Source organism: Neophocaena asiaeorientalis, unplaced genomic scaffold, assembly GCF_003031525.2.
Source record: "Neophocaena asiaeorientalis asiaeorientalis breed wild unplaced genomic scaffold, Neophocaena_asiaeorientalis_V1.1 scaffold77, whole genome shotgun sequence".
Lineage (NCBI taxonomy): Eukaryota > Metazoa > Chordata > Mammalia > Artiodactyla > Phocoenidae > Neophocaena > Neophocaena asiaeorientalis.
The window spans coordinates 8,541,159-8,558,654 of NW_020174645.1; the positions used below are offsets into that span (position 1 = coordinate 8,541,159).

A 17,496-nucleotide genomic window follows, 5' to 3' on the forward strand; every position below is an offset into this window, starting at 1 on the left:
AGCAGAAGATCAAGATGAGAAAAGAGGTTAAATGGCAATGAGCCCACACACATTCGGCAATGACAGGAAGTTAAGCCTCCTTGGACAACCCAAACCAGCACAAGATATTACAAGGACTCTTAAGAACAAGATTTTCTGGCACACTATTTGCCTTGTTGGGAAATGCCCCATCCATCCACCCATCCACCCATCCACCCACCCACCCACCTCTATCCGGGACAGTATATACAAAGCTGAGAAATACACTCTAGCTCCAATGGTGTGAAATGGGGATAACATCAGTACCTACTTAACCAAGTAATTGTGAGATTTAAATGCTATTATTAGGCAATAATATCACCCAGCGCTGGGCCTGTTGTATAACGAAAACTCCATAAATGATAACTGTATGTTATTATCAGGATCTGAACACCACGCCCAAATTCCACAGCTCCAACTTTTTCCCAGCTGAACATCAAACATTCAACTTAATTTTATTATCTAGAATTTGAGAAGGAGAAATAGAGTGAAGGATTCTGGAGAGGGAGCAGGTAGAGTCAGGCTAGACCAGTGAGGGACGGAGGCTGGGAGACTGAGGCTGGGGTGCGAGGCTGGAAGGAGCTCCCACCTGGGAGGAGCTCCCTCTAGAATGCTGGCAGGGTCATCTGGTCTCCAGATGACGCTACTAGGTCATAACGAGTATCCATGAGAGCAGGTAGGAAACAGGAACACAGTGTAGACAGCCCTCCTCCACTGGGATCGCTGGTCAACCCAGGCCCACTACGTCTGGGCACTGTGGGGCCGGATGGGGATGTTGATTCGGTCCTGCAGCCAGCTGATATAATCCTCTTGAGGCATATGGATGATGTGTTCTCGCACAAACTGAGGGGCAGACACAGTGACAGCCTCAGATTTGGTCTGAAAGCTAGACTCCATGCCCCCTCCCTCCCCAACAAGATCCTGGAAGATTTGTGACTGAGGCTGTGGCCCCAGGATACTTCCAACCCTTCAGGCTTTCTGAATGCTTGGAGCATCACACTGGGGATGGTCCTCTCAAGAAAAGGGTCTCTTTCCAGCTTCCCGGTTCAGCAGGCTAATGTTACGTCCCTCATTGTCACCACTGACCCCAAGAAATTTGGGAAGAGCAGGAAAACCCAGTTGTCTGCGTCTTTCTTTCTTTTCTCCTCCTGAATATCTTTTTAAAAAGTCATTTGACCCTAAACTTGTTTGGGTTCTTAGGCCCCCTTCGAGAATTGAGGACAACTATGGGCTTGCTTCCAGGAAAGGGTTAAGACACAAAACATAGAGCCTCATGTAGATTCCAGGTTGAGAGACTCCCGCATCCAGGTTAACAGAAGTTCTGTGATGTTCTCACTGGGAGAAGAGCATGCTAACTTTTATTAGCTAGGGCCACGAACTCAGCTCAGCACAAGGGGAGCATCCAGGCCCCCTCCCCTCTTACCCACTCAGTGATTGCCTTTTCCACGGCCTCCACAATTGGCAGGGGGAATGCAGACCCCATAACTGGACAGATGCCCTAGACTTAGTTTTGGAGTAGCCTGCCAGAGCCTCTCCCGAAAGAGCTTCCCAGGATGTGGGAAGTAGAGTCTGGGCGGATGAACTTGCCCACAGAGTCATCCTCCCTCCCCCACTCCTGACCTTGCACCCATATACACAACCCAGGTCAGCCTGTGGAAGGGCCAACCTCTCATGAAAACACCGAGAGGACTGAGAATGCTACCACTTGAGTCACTTCTTCACCTTGAGGCATTGAAAGCCCTATTAAAATGGACACGTGCCATCAGATAAAACTTAGGAAGTGACTCCACTGACACCTGTTAATACCTTAGTGTGGGCCATCCCCGTCCCCCATCTGCTGACCCCTTTTGATGCCCTAAGGGAACTAGGACTTCTAGGGTGGGTAGGGAAGGTAAGCCACTACTGCAAACCCTTCAGTGGCTCCTCAGCACCCTCCAGATTAAGACCTAAACCCTTGACTTGACCACCAGAGATCTGCACAGACAGACCTCTTCAGTCCGCTCGGAACTGTGCATCTTCCTGTTCTCTTCCTCCCAAACCCACTGGCTGCCGCTGAACAGGTCAAGTTCTGTCCTGTTTTGGGGCCTTTGCACCAGCTGTTCCCTCTTCCTGGCCTGCTCTTCCCCTTCTCTTCACGGGGCTGCCTTTACATTGTTCCGATCTCAGCTTTAAAGTCATCTTCCCCAGTGGCTCTAGTTACGATGAGCTCCTCTACATTTACCTTACATCAGGGCTCCTCAAACTTCATTGTCCACACAAGTCACCCGGCATCTCATTTAAATGTAGATCCTGAGCTGATGACATACGCTTTGGAGCCTGAGATTCTGCATTCCTAATGAGTACCCACGTGAGGTCCATGGGCCACAATTTTAAGTTGCCAGATTTAGAGCGCCCCTTTTCATGATCGCCAGTTATTGTATTCACATGTCCATTTATTTATGTCTCCCCAAAACCTCCAAGTTTCCAGGGGCACCGTTTACACAGAATATAACATCCCCTGGAGTTGAACAACCAAGGTCACGTGACAACACCTCTCCTATTAGATGATGAGTTCCATGAAGGCCTTTATGTCTTTTTAAAACTTTAAAAACTTAAACAGTGCCTGGATGTTGAGAGAGGAATAAATGAGTGTGCCGGAGGCACTGTGAGGGGGAAGGAAGGGGTCAGTACCTCGACAGCCACCGCGATGTCTGGAGAGCACAGCTCCCAGACCCTCATGTCCTGCAGCACCTTCAAGAGAACATGCGGCCGGATCCTCAGGTCCAGATTTTCCCCAAACTTCTGCAGTTTCGCCAGGATCTTTTTGGCAGGGCGGAAATTCTTCAGATCCTCAGGGAGTTTGGACAGCAGGTCAAAGTACCTTCAGTTCCAAGAGGAGAGGGTCAGTTAGGAAACTGCTGGGAGATGGGTCTGGGCACCACAGGGACCCCATCTCCACTATCTCTATCACTCATGTGGTGTCTCCAAGGCAGCATCGGTCTTTATCTGGGGGACTTTCCTCCCCCCCCCCCAAAGTAAAGTGCCCACAGATCAGGCAAGTCTTTACTTTTATGGATAGTAAAAGCTGGACCATGATTTGCACCGCATTAAAAAAATTAAGGGCATGCTTTAAAGTGATGCATTTATGATTTCTCTACCAAGCAGACAATGTGAAAAGTTAGAAGAAAGGAAGAACGCTGGTATTCTGAAGCTTCTCTTGTTTTTTGAAGGTTTTATTTATTTATTTTTTTAACATCTTTATTGGAATATAATTGCTTTACAATGGTGTGTCAGTTTCTGCTTTATAACAAAGTGAATCAGATATACATATACATATATCCCCATATCTCCTCCCTCTCGCGTCTCCCTCCCACCCTCCCTATCCCACCCCTCTAGGTGGTCACAAAGCACCAAGCTGATCTGCCTGTGCTATGCGGCTGTGAAGCTTCTCTTTTGAGAGTTAATCAAGCCAGGGAGGACACAGACACATCTGTGGGATACCTTCCAGGATGCAAGAGTGCTGCTGCTGCGGGTGTGTGTGTGTGTGTGTGTGTGTGTGTGTGTGTGTGTGTGTGTGTATTTTCCATGTCCCTGATAATGAGTAAGCAGGAGTCACAGCTTCGTGTATTTCAAGAATCTCTATTAATATGATGACAGCGTGTGAAGGTAGTCTGGGAATCCATCCTTGAGATGGTGGGAACGAGGTAGGTTCTAACCTGGGGGCTCAGGTGCGGGTGACGGCAGCAGTGGTACCTCATGAAAAAAAAGGTTTTTTTCCCTGATTGCAGAAAAAGTTGAAGAACTTGATCCTCCATCATACATTCCGGCTGCCCACATTGCTTTCCATCTGTGATATATGTTTAGATATTTATTCATGTCTCTTTGGAAGCTCCCGCTCTGCATTATTAACATTTTTGAAGGGATTCTGGGTACGTTTTTAGGCTTGCCCATCTTACTCGTAGATCTTGATTTACTCACCCTGACAGGATGGAGCTTTGGGAAGTCAGACTCCACTTTTTTATTGCTGCTAAGCATAGAGACAGGTCAGACAGAGGTTTAAACCCTAACATCTCCTCGTTTGTGAAGTGGGGGGTTAATATGTACCCTTCGGGAGTTTTGTGGGGAACAAAATAGATAATTTATGAAAATTGCTTAGGAGCGTGTCTGCCATCCAGTAACCACTCAGTTCCCACTGCTTTCTGTTGCACTTACTATCACCCCTGCGCCGGCGCACAGGGGTCCTGGGATATGCCTGTCTGGCTTTGTATCTTTAAGAGTTAAATGATTTGGAGAAATATAGTTCTCCCCCCGTAGACCTCAGAATCTGTAGAATTTTCAGATTGGTTTGCCTCTTCTACCTCTCTTATAGGAGATAGCTTGGATAGGATTTGCAAGCTGAATCAAACAAGGTAAATATGGAGAACACAGCTGGGTAGATTATCTGCAGTTCAGGAACTGAGGGGTTCTTGCCTGGTTGTACTCTGGATATAGCCTGGTTTGAGGGGGGGTGGTACTGGCGGCCAAGGACAGTTCTGGAGTGATGCCTCTCTGTGTCTTGAAGGATAATGGGATCAAATGTAATTTTGTAACACCACTGCCCCCTTCACCCACTTCAGGGACTGTCTTATCTGGCTCTCAGGATCTTTACCAGTGGTGTGCAATGTCTTCTGCATCTCCTTTTACCACGGAGATGTGGCGTCTCATTTTTGCTACATCCTTTTGGAAATTTGAGACAAGGTCCAAAGAACGGAACTTCTGGAGACCTCTTTCTTCTTGGCGCCTGCATCACAGGTTGCATGAGAAAGAGGAAGAAGAATCAGATACTCTTCTCCTTTAACCATCCTAGCTGCCCTTGGAGATCTGAGTTAAACACCTCTTCCTTCTTGCCATCCTTCTCAACCCTCTCAGCCACTCTAATATACAAGCTGGCCTTGGGCACAAGAGCATACAGCTCTCTCCGAGGTCCTGAAATGCTCAAGTCTCGCTAAATCCAGTCACTTAATCAGCCCTCATTCTCTCCCTACTTTTGATTGTATTTACTCGGCTCTCTCGTCTGTAAAATGAAGGATAATAACGATTCCCAGATCCCCGTGGTGAGGAGGAAATGGCAACGTGTGTACAGTGCTGTGCTTGGTGCCAGACGCACAGTAGGTGTTTAACTCATGTTGGCTCCTCTCTTCCCCATTCCCTTTATCATTTGGTGTATATGTCCTATCTCTCCACAGAGACTATATTACAAATATAACCACGTCCTCACCTATGTATTATGAATTTCAATGGCTTTCCATTGACTCAGAGTAAAGTCCCCTGAGTGACTTACCCTCCAAGGCGCTGGATTATTCAGCCCCTACGACATCGTCCAGCTTTATCTCTAGCCTTTCCATCCCTTTCCTCCCAGCATTTTACAGTTTGGCTCATGAACAAAGACTCTGAGATAAAGTTCAGCCTCCACAGCTGGGTTAGGAAGGCCTTTTATGATCTGGCCTCTGTCTGCCTCTCTGCTTACCTTGTAAACAACCTAAGCCCCAGCACACCCGACTACTGGCAGTTTATGGCCCACTGTGCCCCTTCTTGCCTCTGGGACTTTGCTGTTGCTTTTCCCCGGAACTCTCTTCCCTCCTACTGTTCCTGTGTGACGGTTTAGGTTTGAATTCCACCTTTACTATTAATACTTAACCACTGCGTGGCCGTCGACAAGAGACATCTTTGAGCCCACTTTTCTCATCTGTAAAATGGGTCTAATAATAGCACCTACCCCACAGGACTGTTGTGAGGCCCAAGTAATAAAAACAAAGCTCTTACACCCATGTCTGGTACAGAGTAAGTGTCCTGGAAATATCACCTATTTTTATTAAGCTGAAAATATTGTTTCCTCCAGGAAGACCTTTCTGATTTCCCTTGGACCTTTCTGTGTTCCCTTAGCCCCCTCCTTATTCCCATGCTGGCCCTCATCACCCTGTGTGGTAATCGCCTCTTTATTTGTCTGTCTCCCTCACTAGACTGGGAGCTCCCAGAAGGTAGGGGCAAGTCAACTTTGGACCTGTGGCCCAGAGCAGCTGGTCCCTCCACGCTGAGAGGGTGAGAGGGCGAAAGGTCATCACGAAACCTTCGCTGAATGGATGAGTTCACTGGAGTGAAAACAGTCACCCTAGTCAAGGGGTCAGGTGGGAAGGGAGGCAATGACCGGCTTGTTGGAATAGAAAAGAAAAGCTTCTAATTGTCTCCTGCTGCTTGGAAAGTCAAGTTCCAAGTCTCAGTCATGACATTTATGGCTGTGCGTGATGCAGAGCTCACCTACTACTTCTCCCTCCTCTTCAAATGTTCTACATCCCTTCCTACCTTGGGAGTTTTATGTACTTTTCCTGCTGCCTGGAATGTCTTTCCACCTTCTCACCATATCACCAGCTCCTCTCCATGTGTCAGGGCTCAGCCTTAACATCATCTCCTTAGAGAGGTCTTCCTGGATTATCCAACCTGCATTAGGAGGACCCCATGGTTTCTCTCTCTCTCCGAGAACCCTGTTCTCTTACAGTATAGCAATGATCATAATTTGTACCTATAAATTTATCAATTCAGTTATTTTGTCTCCGCCCATATTTTCCAGGAGACTACAAGCTCTCTGAGGGCAGGGAACAGGTCCTTCTTGTTCCCTGTTATAACCCCAACTCCTAGCATCTGGTGGGTACAGAGTAAGTGCCAGATGAATGTCCTTTGAGTGAATGGATATATGTGTGCCCTTACTTCAAGAGGATTTCCATCTTGTCCTGTAGACAGAGGCCAGCCTCCTGGGCCACACTGTTAAACTTGGCCCTCATGGCGTAACACACCCCACTCTTGCAGTGGATGATGTCACGGTTGGTGCGGCTGTGGACACAGATGAGAAGGGCTTGGGGGATGGAGCCCAAGGGACAGGCCCACGAGGCTGGCCTCCCCGGGCCCCAAGGTGCTCTGCAATAACACCCACCCAGGTTCTCCACCCTCACTGGAGCCTCCTTCAGCACTCCCCTGGAGGTAGGAAAGATAGATCTTCCCAAAAACATCAGGCTGGTGGGTCAGGCCTCATGAAACGAGCCCACAGAGAGACATCTGGTCTCTTCAGCCCAGCAAGTGTTAAGGACGGTGTGATGGAACTGAGAGATTCAGGTTCAAACTCCCATACCACCACTTTTTAGCCGTGTGGCCTCTGGCGAGACATTTCACCTGGCCAGGTTTCAGTCTGTTCCTCTGTAGAATGGGACACCACCCCTGACTCATAGGATTGCTCTTGAAGAATAAGCAAGAGAATGGATACAGAATGCTTTGCCCAGTGCCAGGCATGAAGGAAGACCTTGCTGCTGTTGTCTGTCTGGTTGCTCAGCATCCTGGCCGTGAGCCCCTTGCCCTGGGAGTCCTTTGTCCTTCAGGTGTGTCTACGGCTTCAGGGAGTCTGGTGTGCACCGGGTTATTTCTACACCCCTGGGAAGGTGGAGAGTTGCCACAGTCCCTCTTACCTGGCATCGCCCACTGCCCAGCTGGCCTACCTTTTAGACTTCTTCTGGAGCACCTGGGAGTGGCTGTCTCCACTTGTACTGCTGGATCTGTCACTGAAACACAAAGGTTGGCTTCAAGTTGCCTGGAGCCTTATATTTCCAGAAAGGGTGACTTTAGGGCCCCCATGACACCTGCTGGCCACCAGGATTCAGGTGAGGGCGGTGGTTCTAATCGAGGCATCAGAAATAGAACACGATGTGCATTTCCCCCGCGTCTTGGCCTTTACTCCTACCGGACGCACTGTCTGGACAGTCCTCGTTTCTCCTCTACCTGCTCAGATCCCACCCTGTCTCATGGCCTAGAGCAAGCTCTGCCTGCTCTGACGCTCCAAGTCCAGCTGTGGCCTCTTGCCTCTGCATATTGTTGGGAGGACACATTGTCTGGATCCCAGCTTCATCTGGATGAGATCGGTCTCTCCATCTGGAGGACAAGCTCATTTCGGACCCTCCCACCATCCTCCTCTCTGCACTTGTCAGCACTTACCCTGGGGCTGAGTGCAGACCTGCTGAGGCAGCGGGGGGGAATTGTCTGTGGTGTTCCCGGCCCCAGGCCACCTCTTCATTCAAGGCTTCTCTTCTCTAAGCTGAGCACCCACTGCACTCAACTCTGGAGGCAGGCAGAGCTGGGTTCAGAGCCCAACCCTGGCGCTGCCTTCTCCCAGGCTGTGGATAAGCACCTCTGCTCTGGATCGTCAGTTTCCTCATCTGTCATCAGTCGACTCCTGGTGTCATTTGACCCTTTCTAGGTGGGGGTGGGGGTGGGGGTGAATTCCTTAAGCAGCTGCTCCCTCCTGTGACTCTGCCTGGCTAGGGTCCCTAGATGGGGGTGAAGGTCTTTGCCCGCGCCCATCCCCCCATACATTCTTCCAGGTCCTCCTTCAGTGACCTGGGCCTGCAGCATCTTCTCTCACACGCTGCCTCCCTTTGTTTCTCTAAACATTTGAGAAACTGACTTGACTGCTTTATCTGTGTGACTCTAGAGGGTAAGACTGTTTTTCTTATCCCTATGATGTGTGGCTAACCCTTCCCTTCCAGTCCTGTGGCAGGCGGGGCTTCTTCAGGCCATTTCCCAGACCACTCCCCATAGGAAAGGGCCCGGCCTTTGCTGCTTTTCCCAGAGGCTCATTGGACTAGACCTAGAGACCTTAGGTCTGGCAGGTGATGGAGCAAGCCCTATCCCACCTTGCTGGGAAGCAGAGCCCTAGTAGTAATACCCAGAAGGCCATGTGTTTGGATTCCACCCAGCTGCCCCAACCTCTGCTGCTGAATTCTCTGGGGGAGCAGGCTGGCTTTGACCTTCCTCCTGTAGACGGCTCTCTTCTAGGGCTGATAGTGTGACTTGGCGGGGAGGCAGGAGAGGAAGGAAGCAGTGTTATTAGTTGTGATAAACAAACAAGCAAACAACAACAAAAGACGCTTCTGCCTGTCTCAGCCTCCCCTCTCCTTGGCCCTCCCTGAGTTTCAGCCACACTGGTCTTTGCTCAGTGCCTCTAAGCTTCCTCCTGCCTCAGACCCTTTGCACATGCTATTCCCTCTGCTCAGAACACTATTCCTACTATTCCTTCTAGGGCAGGGCCCGTAGGCTCTACAGGGGGAAGGGCATTGGAATCACCTGGAGAGATGGCTCAGAATGAGAACGCAGATCCCAGATCCCAGCCTTCCCAGACACAGGCTAGCTAATTCTTCTTTTTTCCTTCAGGTCTCAGCTTAAATGTCAAACTCAGCCTTGGTTAGAACCCTGGTGCTCAACATTCACCAAATCCTCCATAATCCTCCTTCAGAATGCTTTCCACAGCCATGATTATACAGCTACCTCTGTGGTGTTATTTTATAAATGCATGACTCTCCCATTAGAACAGCAGTTCTCAACCATGGGCAGGATGCAAGGGGTCCATGAACGCAGATGGGAAAAAACAGCTTTTACCTCTTCACCCAGCCTTTCACAGAAATGGAAATCACCACTTTTACACATCACGTTAAAATTGTGGGCGAGATTTTGAAAAATCATTTACACTTGACACTAAAATTACAGTAGTTATTGGACCCGCTGCTAAGTCTTACTGCATAAGGTATTGCTAAAGAAGCTCACAGACGACTATATATCTCACGTTTGGTTGTAATATTGTAATCGATATTACTATAGATTTCTTTGTAAAGCTTTGTCACTTATAGTCTGCATTTGAAAGCATTTTTTCTGAAAGGAGTCTGTAAGCTTCCTCGGATGGTCAAAGAATCTATGACACAAAAGGAGTTATGACCCCAGACGAGACAGTGGGATCCACCCACGTGGTCAGACTGCTCCTGTCTTGTTTGCTGCTGAATCTCTAAAGAGCTGAGCACAGTTCCTGGCATATAGCGGGGACTGAGGAATATTCTATAGATGAATAAATGAATTGAGGGCAGACCTTTACCTCCCCCATTACAAGTCACCCAAGTAAAAAGGGAAGAGGTAGTTCTGTAACATACCCTCCCCACTTCATCCCTCCACTACCAGAAGATTGTAACTTCATGGTACACGATTATTGGGGAGAAACGGCTGAATACTCACCCCCAAGACCTGGGAGTTAAGGAACTTATTTCCAGGGAATAAGGAAGAAGATCTCCCTCCCTGCCCTACTTTCCACAGTCTGGTGAGGGGCATCTCTGCAACGCCACCCATAACTGTGCGGTGCCCCCTGACCCACCTGCTAGGGCCCCAGGCCTTCCTACCTTGATTTGCGGGTGGTCTGCATGTCTTTATAGGCAGAATCACTCTTGTTTTGTCTGAGCATCGAGAAGACACTGCAAAGCAAGATGAGTCACTTAATACGGCACTGAACAAATGATGCTCCCCAAGGCACTAAATATCTGTGGGAGAATGGAGAGTTCTCCTTCTAGAGCAGGGATCCTAGGCTCTACAGGAGGGCATGAATCACCCGGAAAAATTGCTCAGAATGAGAATGCAGATTCCTGAGCCACACTTCCAGAGATTTGGATACATCAGGCCTGGAGTGGGACCCCGGAAGCTGCATTTAAAACCACACACACAGACTTCCGATGCAGGTGTGCAGGGAGCATACTTTGAAAACCTTAGCATTTCCTGGCACACCATGAAATAATGCCTGCTTGAAGTGCCTGTTAAAAAATGCGGTTTCCTCTAAGGATTCTGACTCAGTGGGTCTGGGATGAAGACCAGAAATTTGTAGTTTTCACAAGCGTCCCAGCTGACTCCGTTCTTCGGGGACATTTGTAAAATACTGCTAGAGGATTTTAAGAAAAGGTCATCTTCCTAGGTGATGTTATGGTCTGAATGTTTATGGCCCCCCAGATTCATCCCAAGAGGATGCTGTTAGGAGGTGGTGGCCTTTGGGAGGTGATTAGATCATGAGGGTGGAAGCCTGATGACTGGAATTGAAGCCCGTATAAAACAGACCCTTGAGAACTAGCTTGTTCCTTCTACACGTGAGGACACAGTGAGAAGGCAGCCGTCTATGAGGAAGAGGGTCCCTGCCGGACGCTGATCTGCTGACACCTCGATCTCGGACTTTCCATCCTCCAGAAACTGTGCGAAATAAATGTCTCTTGTTTACAAGCCATTCAGTCACGACATTTTTATTACACCAGCCCAAATGCCCTATGACAGGTGACCAGAGCGCGGTCTGGTCCTTGAGGCTGAGGGCTGGAAGAGAAGGCTTTCAGGGGTTCCTAAAACCCCCAGAATTCTACGTCAGTCTTGATGGGAGCAGACCTGCTGTCTGAAGTGAAATAGGGATCTACATTTTTAAAGTGCGGAGGGCAAAAGCAAATCTGCAGCTTCCCCTAACTGTCTCTGGGCAGCTCCACAGAGAAGCCTTCAATATTTGCTGCCTTATTAGCAAGGGATTAGGGAGATTTTTCTCCCGGAGGAATTGAAGAGGATGGGAAATTTCAACAGGTTCTTGCACTGTAACCATGGTTATTTTATCATTAAAGTGAATGCAGAGGCCACGTGATGAGTTCTGTGAGAACCAGGTTCTTGTGTGGTTTTGTCTTTGAGGACCTGAAGCAGGTCACTCCCGGCCACCCTTCTCCATCTGTGAGATGGGACCATGGTACTGGGTACTGGTTAATCAACCTGTCTCAGCGAGTGGCTGCAGAGGTTCCATAGGAGGCTGTATGTGAAACAAAAGTAACCACCACCACCACCACTGTCACCAATTTTTGTTTGCTTACAGTATGCCAGGCACACGCTAATATGTTAAATGCATTATCTCACTAAATGCTTCAAATGACTGCGATGTAGACATTTAAAAACACTTTACTAGGAAATTATCATTTAATTCTCATAACAGCCCTTTGGGATAGGTTGTTAATGAGCCTCATTTCACAGAATTGGAATCAGGCTCAGAGAGGTGAAGCAACTTGCTCAACAGCACACAGCAATTGAATCACGGAAATGGAGATTGACCCTAGTCTACTTGGTACCACCGCCAGTGCTTTGATGAAACACAATCTCATTTTACAGATGAGAAAGCTGAGGTTTAGAGAAAGGCTGAGGGACTCGTTCAAAGGCACTAGGTCTTGAACCTACGTCGGTCTGACTCCAAAGCCAGTATTTCATGGCGTGAGTTCTTGCAAAGGAAGGAGCCTCTTGGAGCTGATGCTTCATCACTGTCATCTGTCTTTAACGCTGATAAATCAGGCGCAGCGACCGGGCCCTTAAGGGCCAACATTGTCTCTGAGAGCCTTCAAGGCCACCCTCCAGAGCCCCGATGTGAGTTGAGGCAGCAGCTGCCAATTCATCATGAACAAGCAGAGGCAGGTGTGGTGCACGTGAACGTGCTTGGTGAACCCTACTTATGCTAGTAACAATAACCAATAAGTCACAGCCAGCATCCCAGGAGGCTGAAGGCGGTAATGGACCTCTCCAGTGCCTCGTTTTTTCTCAGGAAGTCATCTGCTTACTCTGAGGGATCCACACTTGGAAAGGGAACTTCAGCTCTAGCCTGCGTGCTCTCTGAGGCTTTTAGAGGCCAGAGGTCCAGTGGACAGGGCTTTCCGCTGGAAGGAGGACACCTCAGGTTCAAGTCTGACTCTCTGAGCCAATTACATTGGTTGCCGGCTTGAAACTTCAAAGGGTTCTTTTTGTTCCTAGGATAGAAATCAGAATCCTAGAGGTGGCTTCCAAGGTCCCCAGACAGACTTATATCCCTGCCCATCCCATCTGGGAAGCATTTCAGTTCCTTGAAGGTGCTACACTCCCTTTGGACCATGTTTGCACATGTGCCGTCTGCAGTATTCACTCCCCGTGCTGGCTCTCCCGGCGACCCCCCAGTGACTCTGGCTGGTGAGCTCCTTCTCATGCTTCATCCAAAATCTCAGCTTAAAGTTTCTTCTTTGGAGGGAACTTCTCTCATCCCCATCCCGGACTAGATCAGATGCCCCTATTATGTCTTCTCACAGGTCTGAGCTTTTCTTTCATAACGCTTCCTGCAATAATTAGTACGGTCCATCCATATTCACAAATACTCACTAAAAGAATGAATGAATAGGGCTTCCCTGGTGGCGCAGTGGTTGAGAGTCCGCCTGCCGATGGAAGGGACACGGGTTCGTGTCCCGGTCCAGGAAGATCCCACATGCCACGGAGCAGCTGGGCCCATGAGCCATGGCCGCTGAGCCTGTGCGTCCGGAGCCTGTGCTCCACAACGGGAAAGGCCACAACAGTGAGAGGCCCACGTACCACAAAAAAAAAAAAAAAAAAAAAAAGAATGAATGAATAAACCTCTGGGTTCCTGGGAAGCAGTGCAGCGGAGTGGATAAGAGAACAGTTTTTGGAATACGAAAGATTTGGATTCGAGATGTGGCCTTACCATCCGTTAGCCTCTCTGAACCTCATTTCCTTATTTGTAAAATGAAGACAACGGTACCTACCTTGTAGGGTTGTTGGAAGAACTCAGGGAGGTGATACACATGAGCAAAGTACACGGTTCAGCGCTTGTCACAGAGGAGATGCTCAACCGTTGGGAACTGCTGTCCTTTATGTTATCACTATGATGCTGACATCCTTTATTTGCCCAGGTGTCAAAAGAACATACCTGGCCGCTTGTTTTTGCATCCCATTTGCCATTGTGACTGTTCTCTGAGCATCTTCCCGAACCATCTCCAGGAGCTTCTGCAGATCTGATGGGAACACAAGAGGTCACTGTCTGCAGGGTGCTCGTGAGACAGGACTGCGCAGGTCACGGCCCAGCCCCCAGGCCGATATCGCCTCTGCTCTGGCGTACTGGGGAGCCGGAGAAGGATTTGACCGGGGTCTAGAAGTCTGCAGGTTGTAAACGTGACTCGTCTGCTTCCAACCAGTGACTGGCCATCTCCTTTGGGACGACAGCTAAATTCCTCCCCGTGGCCTGTGAGGCCTTGAGGGTCTTGGCTTCTTTCTATTTCCTGTTTCATCTCATTCCTCCTGGCCGCAGCCCCCCTCCACCCTGCCCTTAAACACTCTTCTGTAGCCTGAGATAACTGTTTCCAATTCCAAGAAGAAATCAACTTGCCCGGGAAAACCCTCTCTGATCCCAAAGACCTGAAGCTCCAAACTGGTGATCCACAGGCCGACTCTAGCTCGTAAATGTGTTTGATTTGATTTGATGTAGATGCTCAAACTTTCCGTAACTGGAAGTTTTCAAATTACAAATCTGGGCCTCCAGTTTCCCTGGAAAAGACTCTGAGGTGGGGCTCATCCCGTGCTGATGGGGCCCTTTAGAACTTCCAGTGCATCCTCCAGCCTCCCATGCCCCCCCCGCCCACTCCTCACTGCATTAGTTGACTTATATATTCACACTTCACATTGTTGCTTTTTACACAATGTAGAGATATTTCTTTGTGCCTATCATGGGTTGACTTGTGTCCTCCCAAAAGATAATGTTCAAGCCCTAATCCTCAGTACCTCAGAATGTGAATTATTCATATTCTTATTTAGAAATAGGGTGGCTACAGGTGTAATGAAGATGAGGTCACACTGGAGTAGGATGGGCCCTCAATCCAATATGACTGGTGTCCTTGTAATAAGGCGGGAGAGACACAAAGGGAGAAGATGGCCATGTGATGACAGAGGCAGAGACTGGACTGCTGATGTGTCTACAAGCCAAAATGCCAAGGCTTACCAACAATTACCACAAGCTAGAAGAGGCAGGGAAGGGTTCTCCCATGCAGATTTCAGAAGAAGCATAGCCCTGCTGACGCCTTCATCTGGAGTCTAACCTCTAGCGCTGTGAGACGATAAATTCCTATTGCTTTAAGCCAGGAAATGTACTTTGTTAAGGCAGCCCTGGGAATCTAATACATGGACACTCTTAAAAGTTGGAAAATAATATATATTTGGAGTAAGCGAGGTGCTTCAAGAAAAGTGGGAGAGTGGGAGCCCTAAGTGTTTTGTACAAATACAGATGGGCAAGCAGTTGGCACCCTGCTTGTCATACAGGCGTCTCTGTCAACATTTGCTAAATAAATAAGCAAACGACTAAGGAGGAAAAAAAAGTAGGAAGGGGTTTGGGAGACTATGAGCTAGATTTGGGATATCAATGAAGGAAGACAGGGCCAACATGGACACTTTTCACTCTTTAGTAGGCGCCTGTAGTCAGCTCGAGGTCAAGTCTCAAAAGCCGTACCTGCAAGGGTGAAGGCGGTGCTTCCCAGGGCCGTTTGTGTCCAACCTTGTTTGTGAATGCAAGTCACTGGGTGCTAGGGAAAGGGTGCTCCCGTCAGTGACCTGGGAGCCATCTAGGCTGTGACAAACGTCAGCATTTAGCCACTTTCCACTCCCCCTTCCTCATTCTCAAGTACTGATAGTTTATCTTCCCAGTAACTGGTGGGCATGATTCCATCTGACCTGGATCTGATCTTCATTTTTGTCTTGTCATGCCCACCTTCCCTACTGCCACGCATCCCAGAATCCTTGGGGTGTGTCCAGAAGCCTATTGATGAGGGAGCTCTGGCTGCTTCCTCCACTTTCTTCCCTTCTCTTGGGGACCCAGCAGCACCATCTGACCACTCCCCCGCTCCTGCCCCTACCCGGAAGCAAACCAGCCTAGTGTGTGGATACCAGCAAATGAGCCCAGTGACCTGGCACACTGGGCAGCTCTCCTAGAGAGTCCCCTATAAGGCTCCATATGCCATTTAATGCACCAAAGGTTTCTTTCTGCTTGCCAATAATGCCTCTGGGCAGGAACAGTGCCCACCAACATCAAGCTCCACCCGTCACATAGCTGAGGTTGGAGATGTATGAACTAGAACAAAGCCTTGGGACTGCGAGGCCCATGTCTACCCACCAAGGCCCATGTCTACTCTCCAAGGAAGGAGAGATTACTTTGGAAAAGGTGCAGGTGCCACAGAATAGAGTCTCCCTGAGGAAGACAGTCTTGTGATGGATGTCCACACTCAGAGGAACCTGCTTAGTTCCCCATCCCCAGGGCTATGGGGATGCCATTGCCCAATGCTCAGAGATAACAGCATCCTCTGTTTCAGCGCCGAATCACACCCCTAAAGGAAAATTCTAACTCCCTTCCTCCATTGTCCATCCCCGGCCTGTCTAAGAATCCCCCTCGAGAGCAACTATACCCATTTCTTCCTCTCTGTTGGGGGAAAAGAGAGGAAGTCCTTTTGTTGTATGGGGTTGTTTCGGTGGCGGAATGGGGGGGGAACAGTAGAAGGCACAGGACCCCTCTTTTTGAGTTACTATTTAAGTAAGTTTCTCCTCTAACAGTTCCAAGACTGGAAGATTCAAGACTGGCAGAAGGAATGGTCTGGGCTTTGGTTCCTCCGGAATCCCTTGGCCATTGATTTGGGAAGGGACCATTCCACAGAGAGGCCACGGCCTGCTGTCCCCAGCGATCTGTGTCCACAAAGACTTCATTATGCAGCCAGCCCTGGAAATTAAACCTTGGTCAGATGGCGTGTCTCTTAGAATAGGATTCATGAATTCAGAATCAGTTGGAGGAGGTTTTAGAAGGCAATGAAAGTCTGGGAAATTAATCTACTTTTGTGAAGGCTCTGACAAATGCAATGGAGGTTAAGGTATAAATAGAGAAAAAGGGTGAAGAGGCTGAGGGAGAAGGACTTTCTCTCCTGGGTGTTGGTCTCTGGTGGGAATGCATCTCCCAGCCATTGCTGTGCACCTACCGTGTGCCAGGTAGAAGGTGAGTAAGACGCTGTTCCACGCCTGAAGGGAGCTCACACTCCTTTCTCCTTTCTTCAGTAACAGAAATATATGTATGCATATGTACTTTTGTGTGTGTGTGTGTGTGTGAGGGAAGCATTTATTAGCCCAATTTCCCAACATGCTTTGTAGCTAGGTGTGCCCCTGTGACTAAATTCTGGGCCATGAGATTTTAGGAGAAATACTGGATGAAGCTTCTGAGAAGACTGCTTAAAGCTCAGCTGGAAGTGAGCACTTCTCTACTTCACCTACTTCCTTCTGCTTCCCTCGTAGGATGTGACTCTGATGACTGGCATTCCAGCAGCCATTTTGGGCCATGAAGTGATCCGTGGTGAAGAAAGACAGAAGGAAGTAGGATCCCTGATGATCTTCTGGAACCACCCTATCTCTAATCTGTAAGAAAAATTAGTTTTTATCTTTTTTAAGCTACTTTTTTCAGGTCTCTGTACCTAGCCAAAAGAAGTTCCTACCCGATACAGTGAGATGTAGTTGTAACTTAAAATTAAGTACTTAATACAAGCAAATACAAAATACTAAGAGACTTGAGAGAAGGAGAGTCAGAGAAAACTTTACAGAGGAGGGAATATTTGAGCTGGGTCTTAAAGGTTGAATAGGAGTCCATTCGACTGAAGGGTTGGAGGTGAAAGGGCACCACAGACAGAGGAGGGCATGAAAGAAGATGCATTGTTTAGGAGGAGAGAGTTTTTTTAGTGAGGCTGGAGCACCTGGTATAAGGAGTGACATGGCAAGAGCAGAGCCCATTATAGGCAGCCTGGGACAAGATCAGATGGAGTGTCTTAG

General features: G+C 48.6%; 1 protein-coding gene across 1 annotated transcript in view; it reads right to left on the reverse strand.

Annotated features, from left to right (window-relative positions):
• Positions 1–627: 627 nt before the first annotated feature.
• Positions 628–17,496, reverse strand: part of CCDC60 (coiled-coil domain containing 60) — a 132,101-nt gene continuing 115,232 nt past the window's right edge. The window contains exons 10-16 of the mRNA XM_024758473.1: positions 13,580–13,664; positions 10,236–10,307; positions 7,518–7,580; positions 6,739–6,861; positions 4,646–4,777; positions 2,689–2,878; positions 628–861 (exon numbers count right to left, since the gene is read on the reverse strand). Coding sequence (XP_024614241.1) covers positions 760–861; positions 2,689–2,878; positions 4,646–4,777; positions 6,739–6,861; positions 7,518–7,580; positions 10,236–10,307; positions 13,580–13,664 — 767 coding nt within the window. The 3' untranslated portion in view covers positions 628–759. The remainder of the gene's footprint in view (positions 862–2,688; positions 2,879–4,645; positions 4,778–6,738; positions 6,862–7,517; positions 7,581–10,235; positions 10,308–13,579; positions 13,665–17,496) is intronic.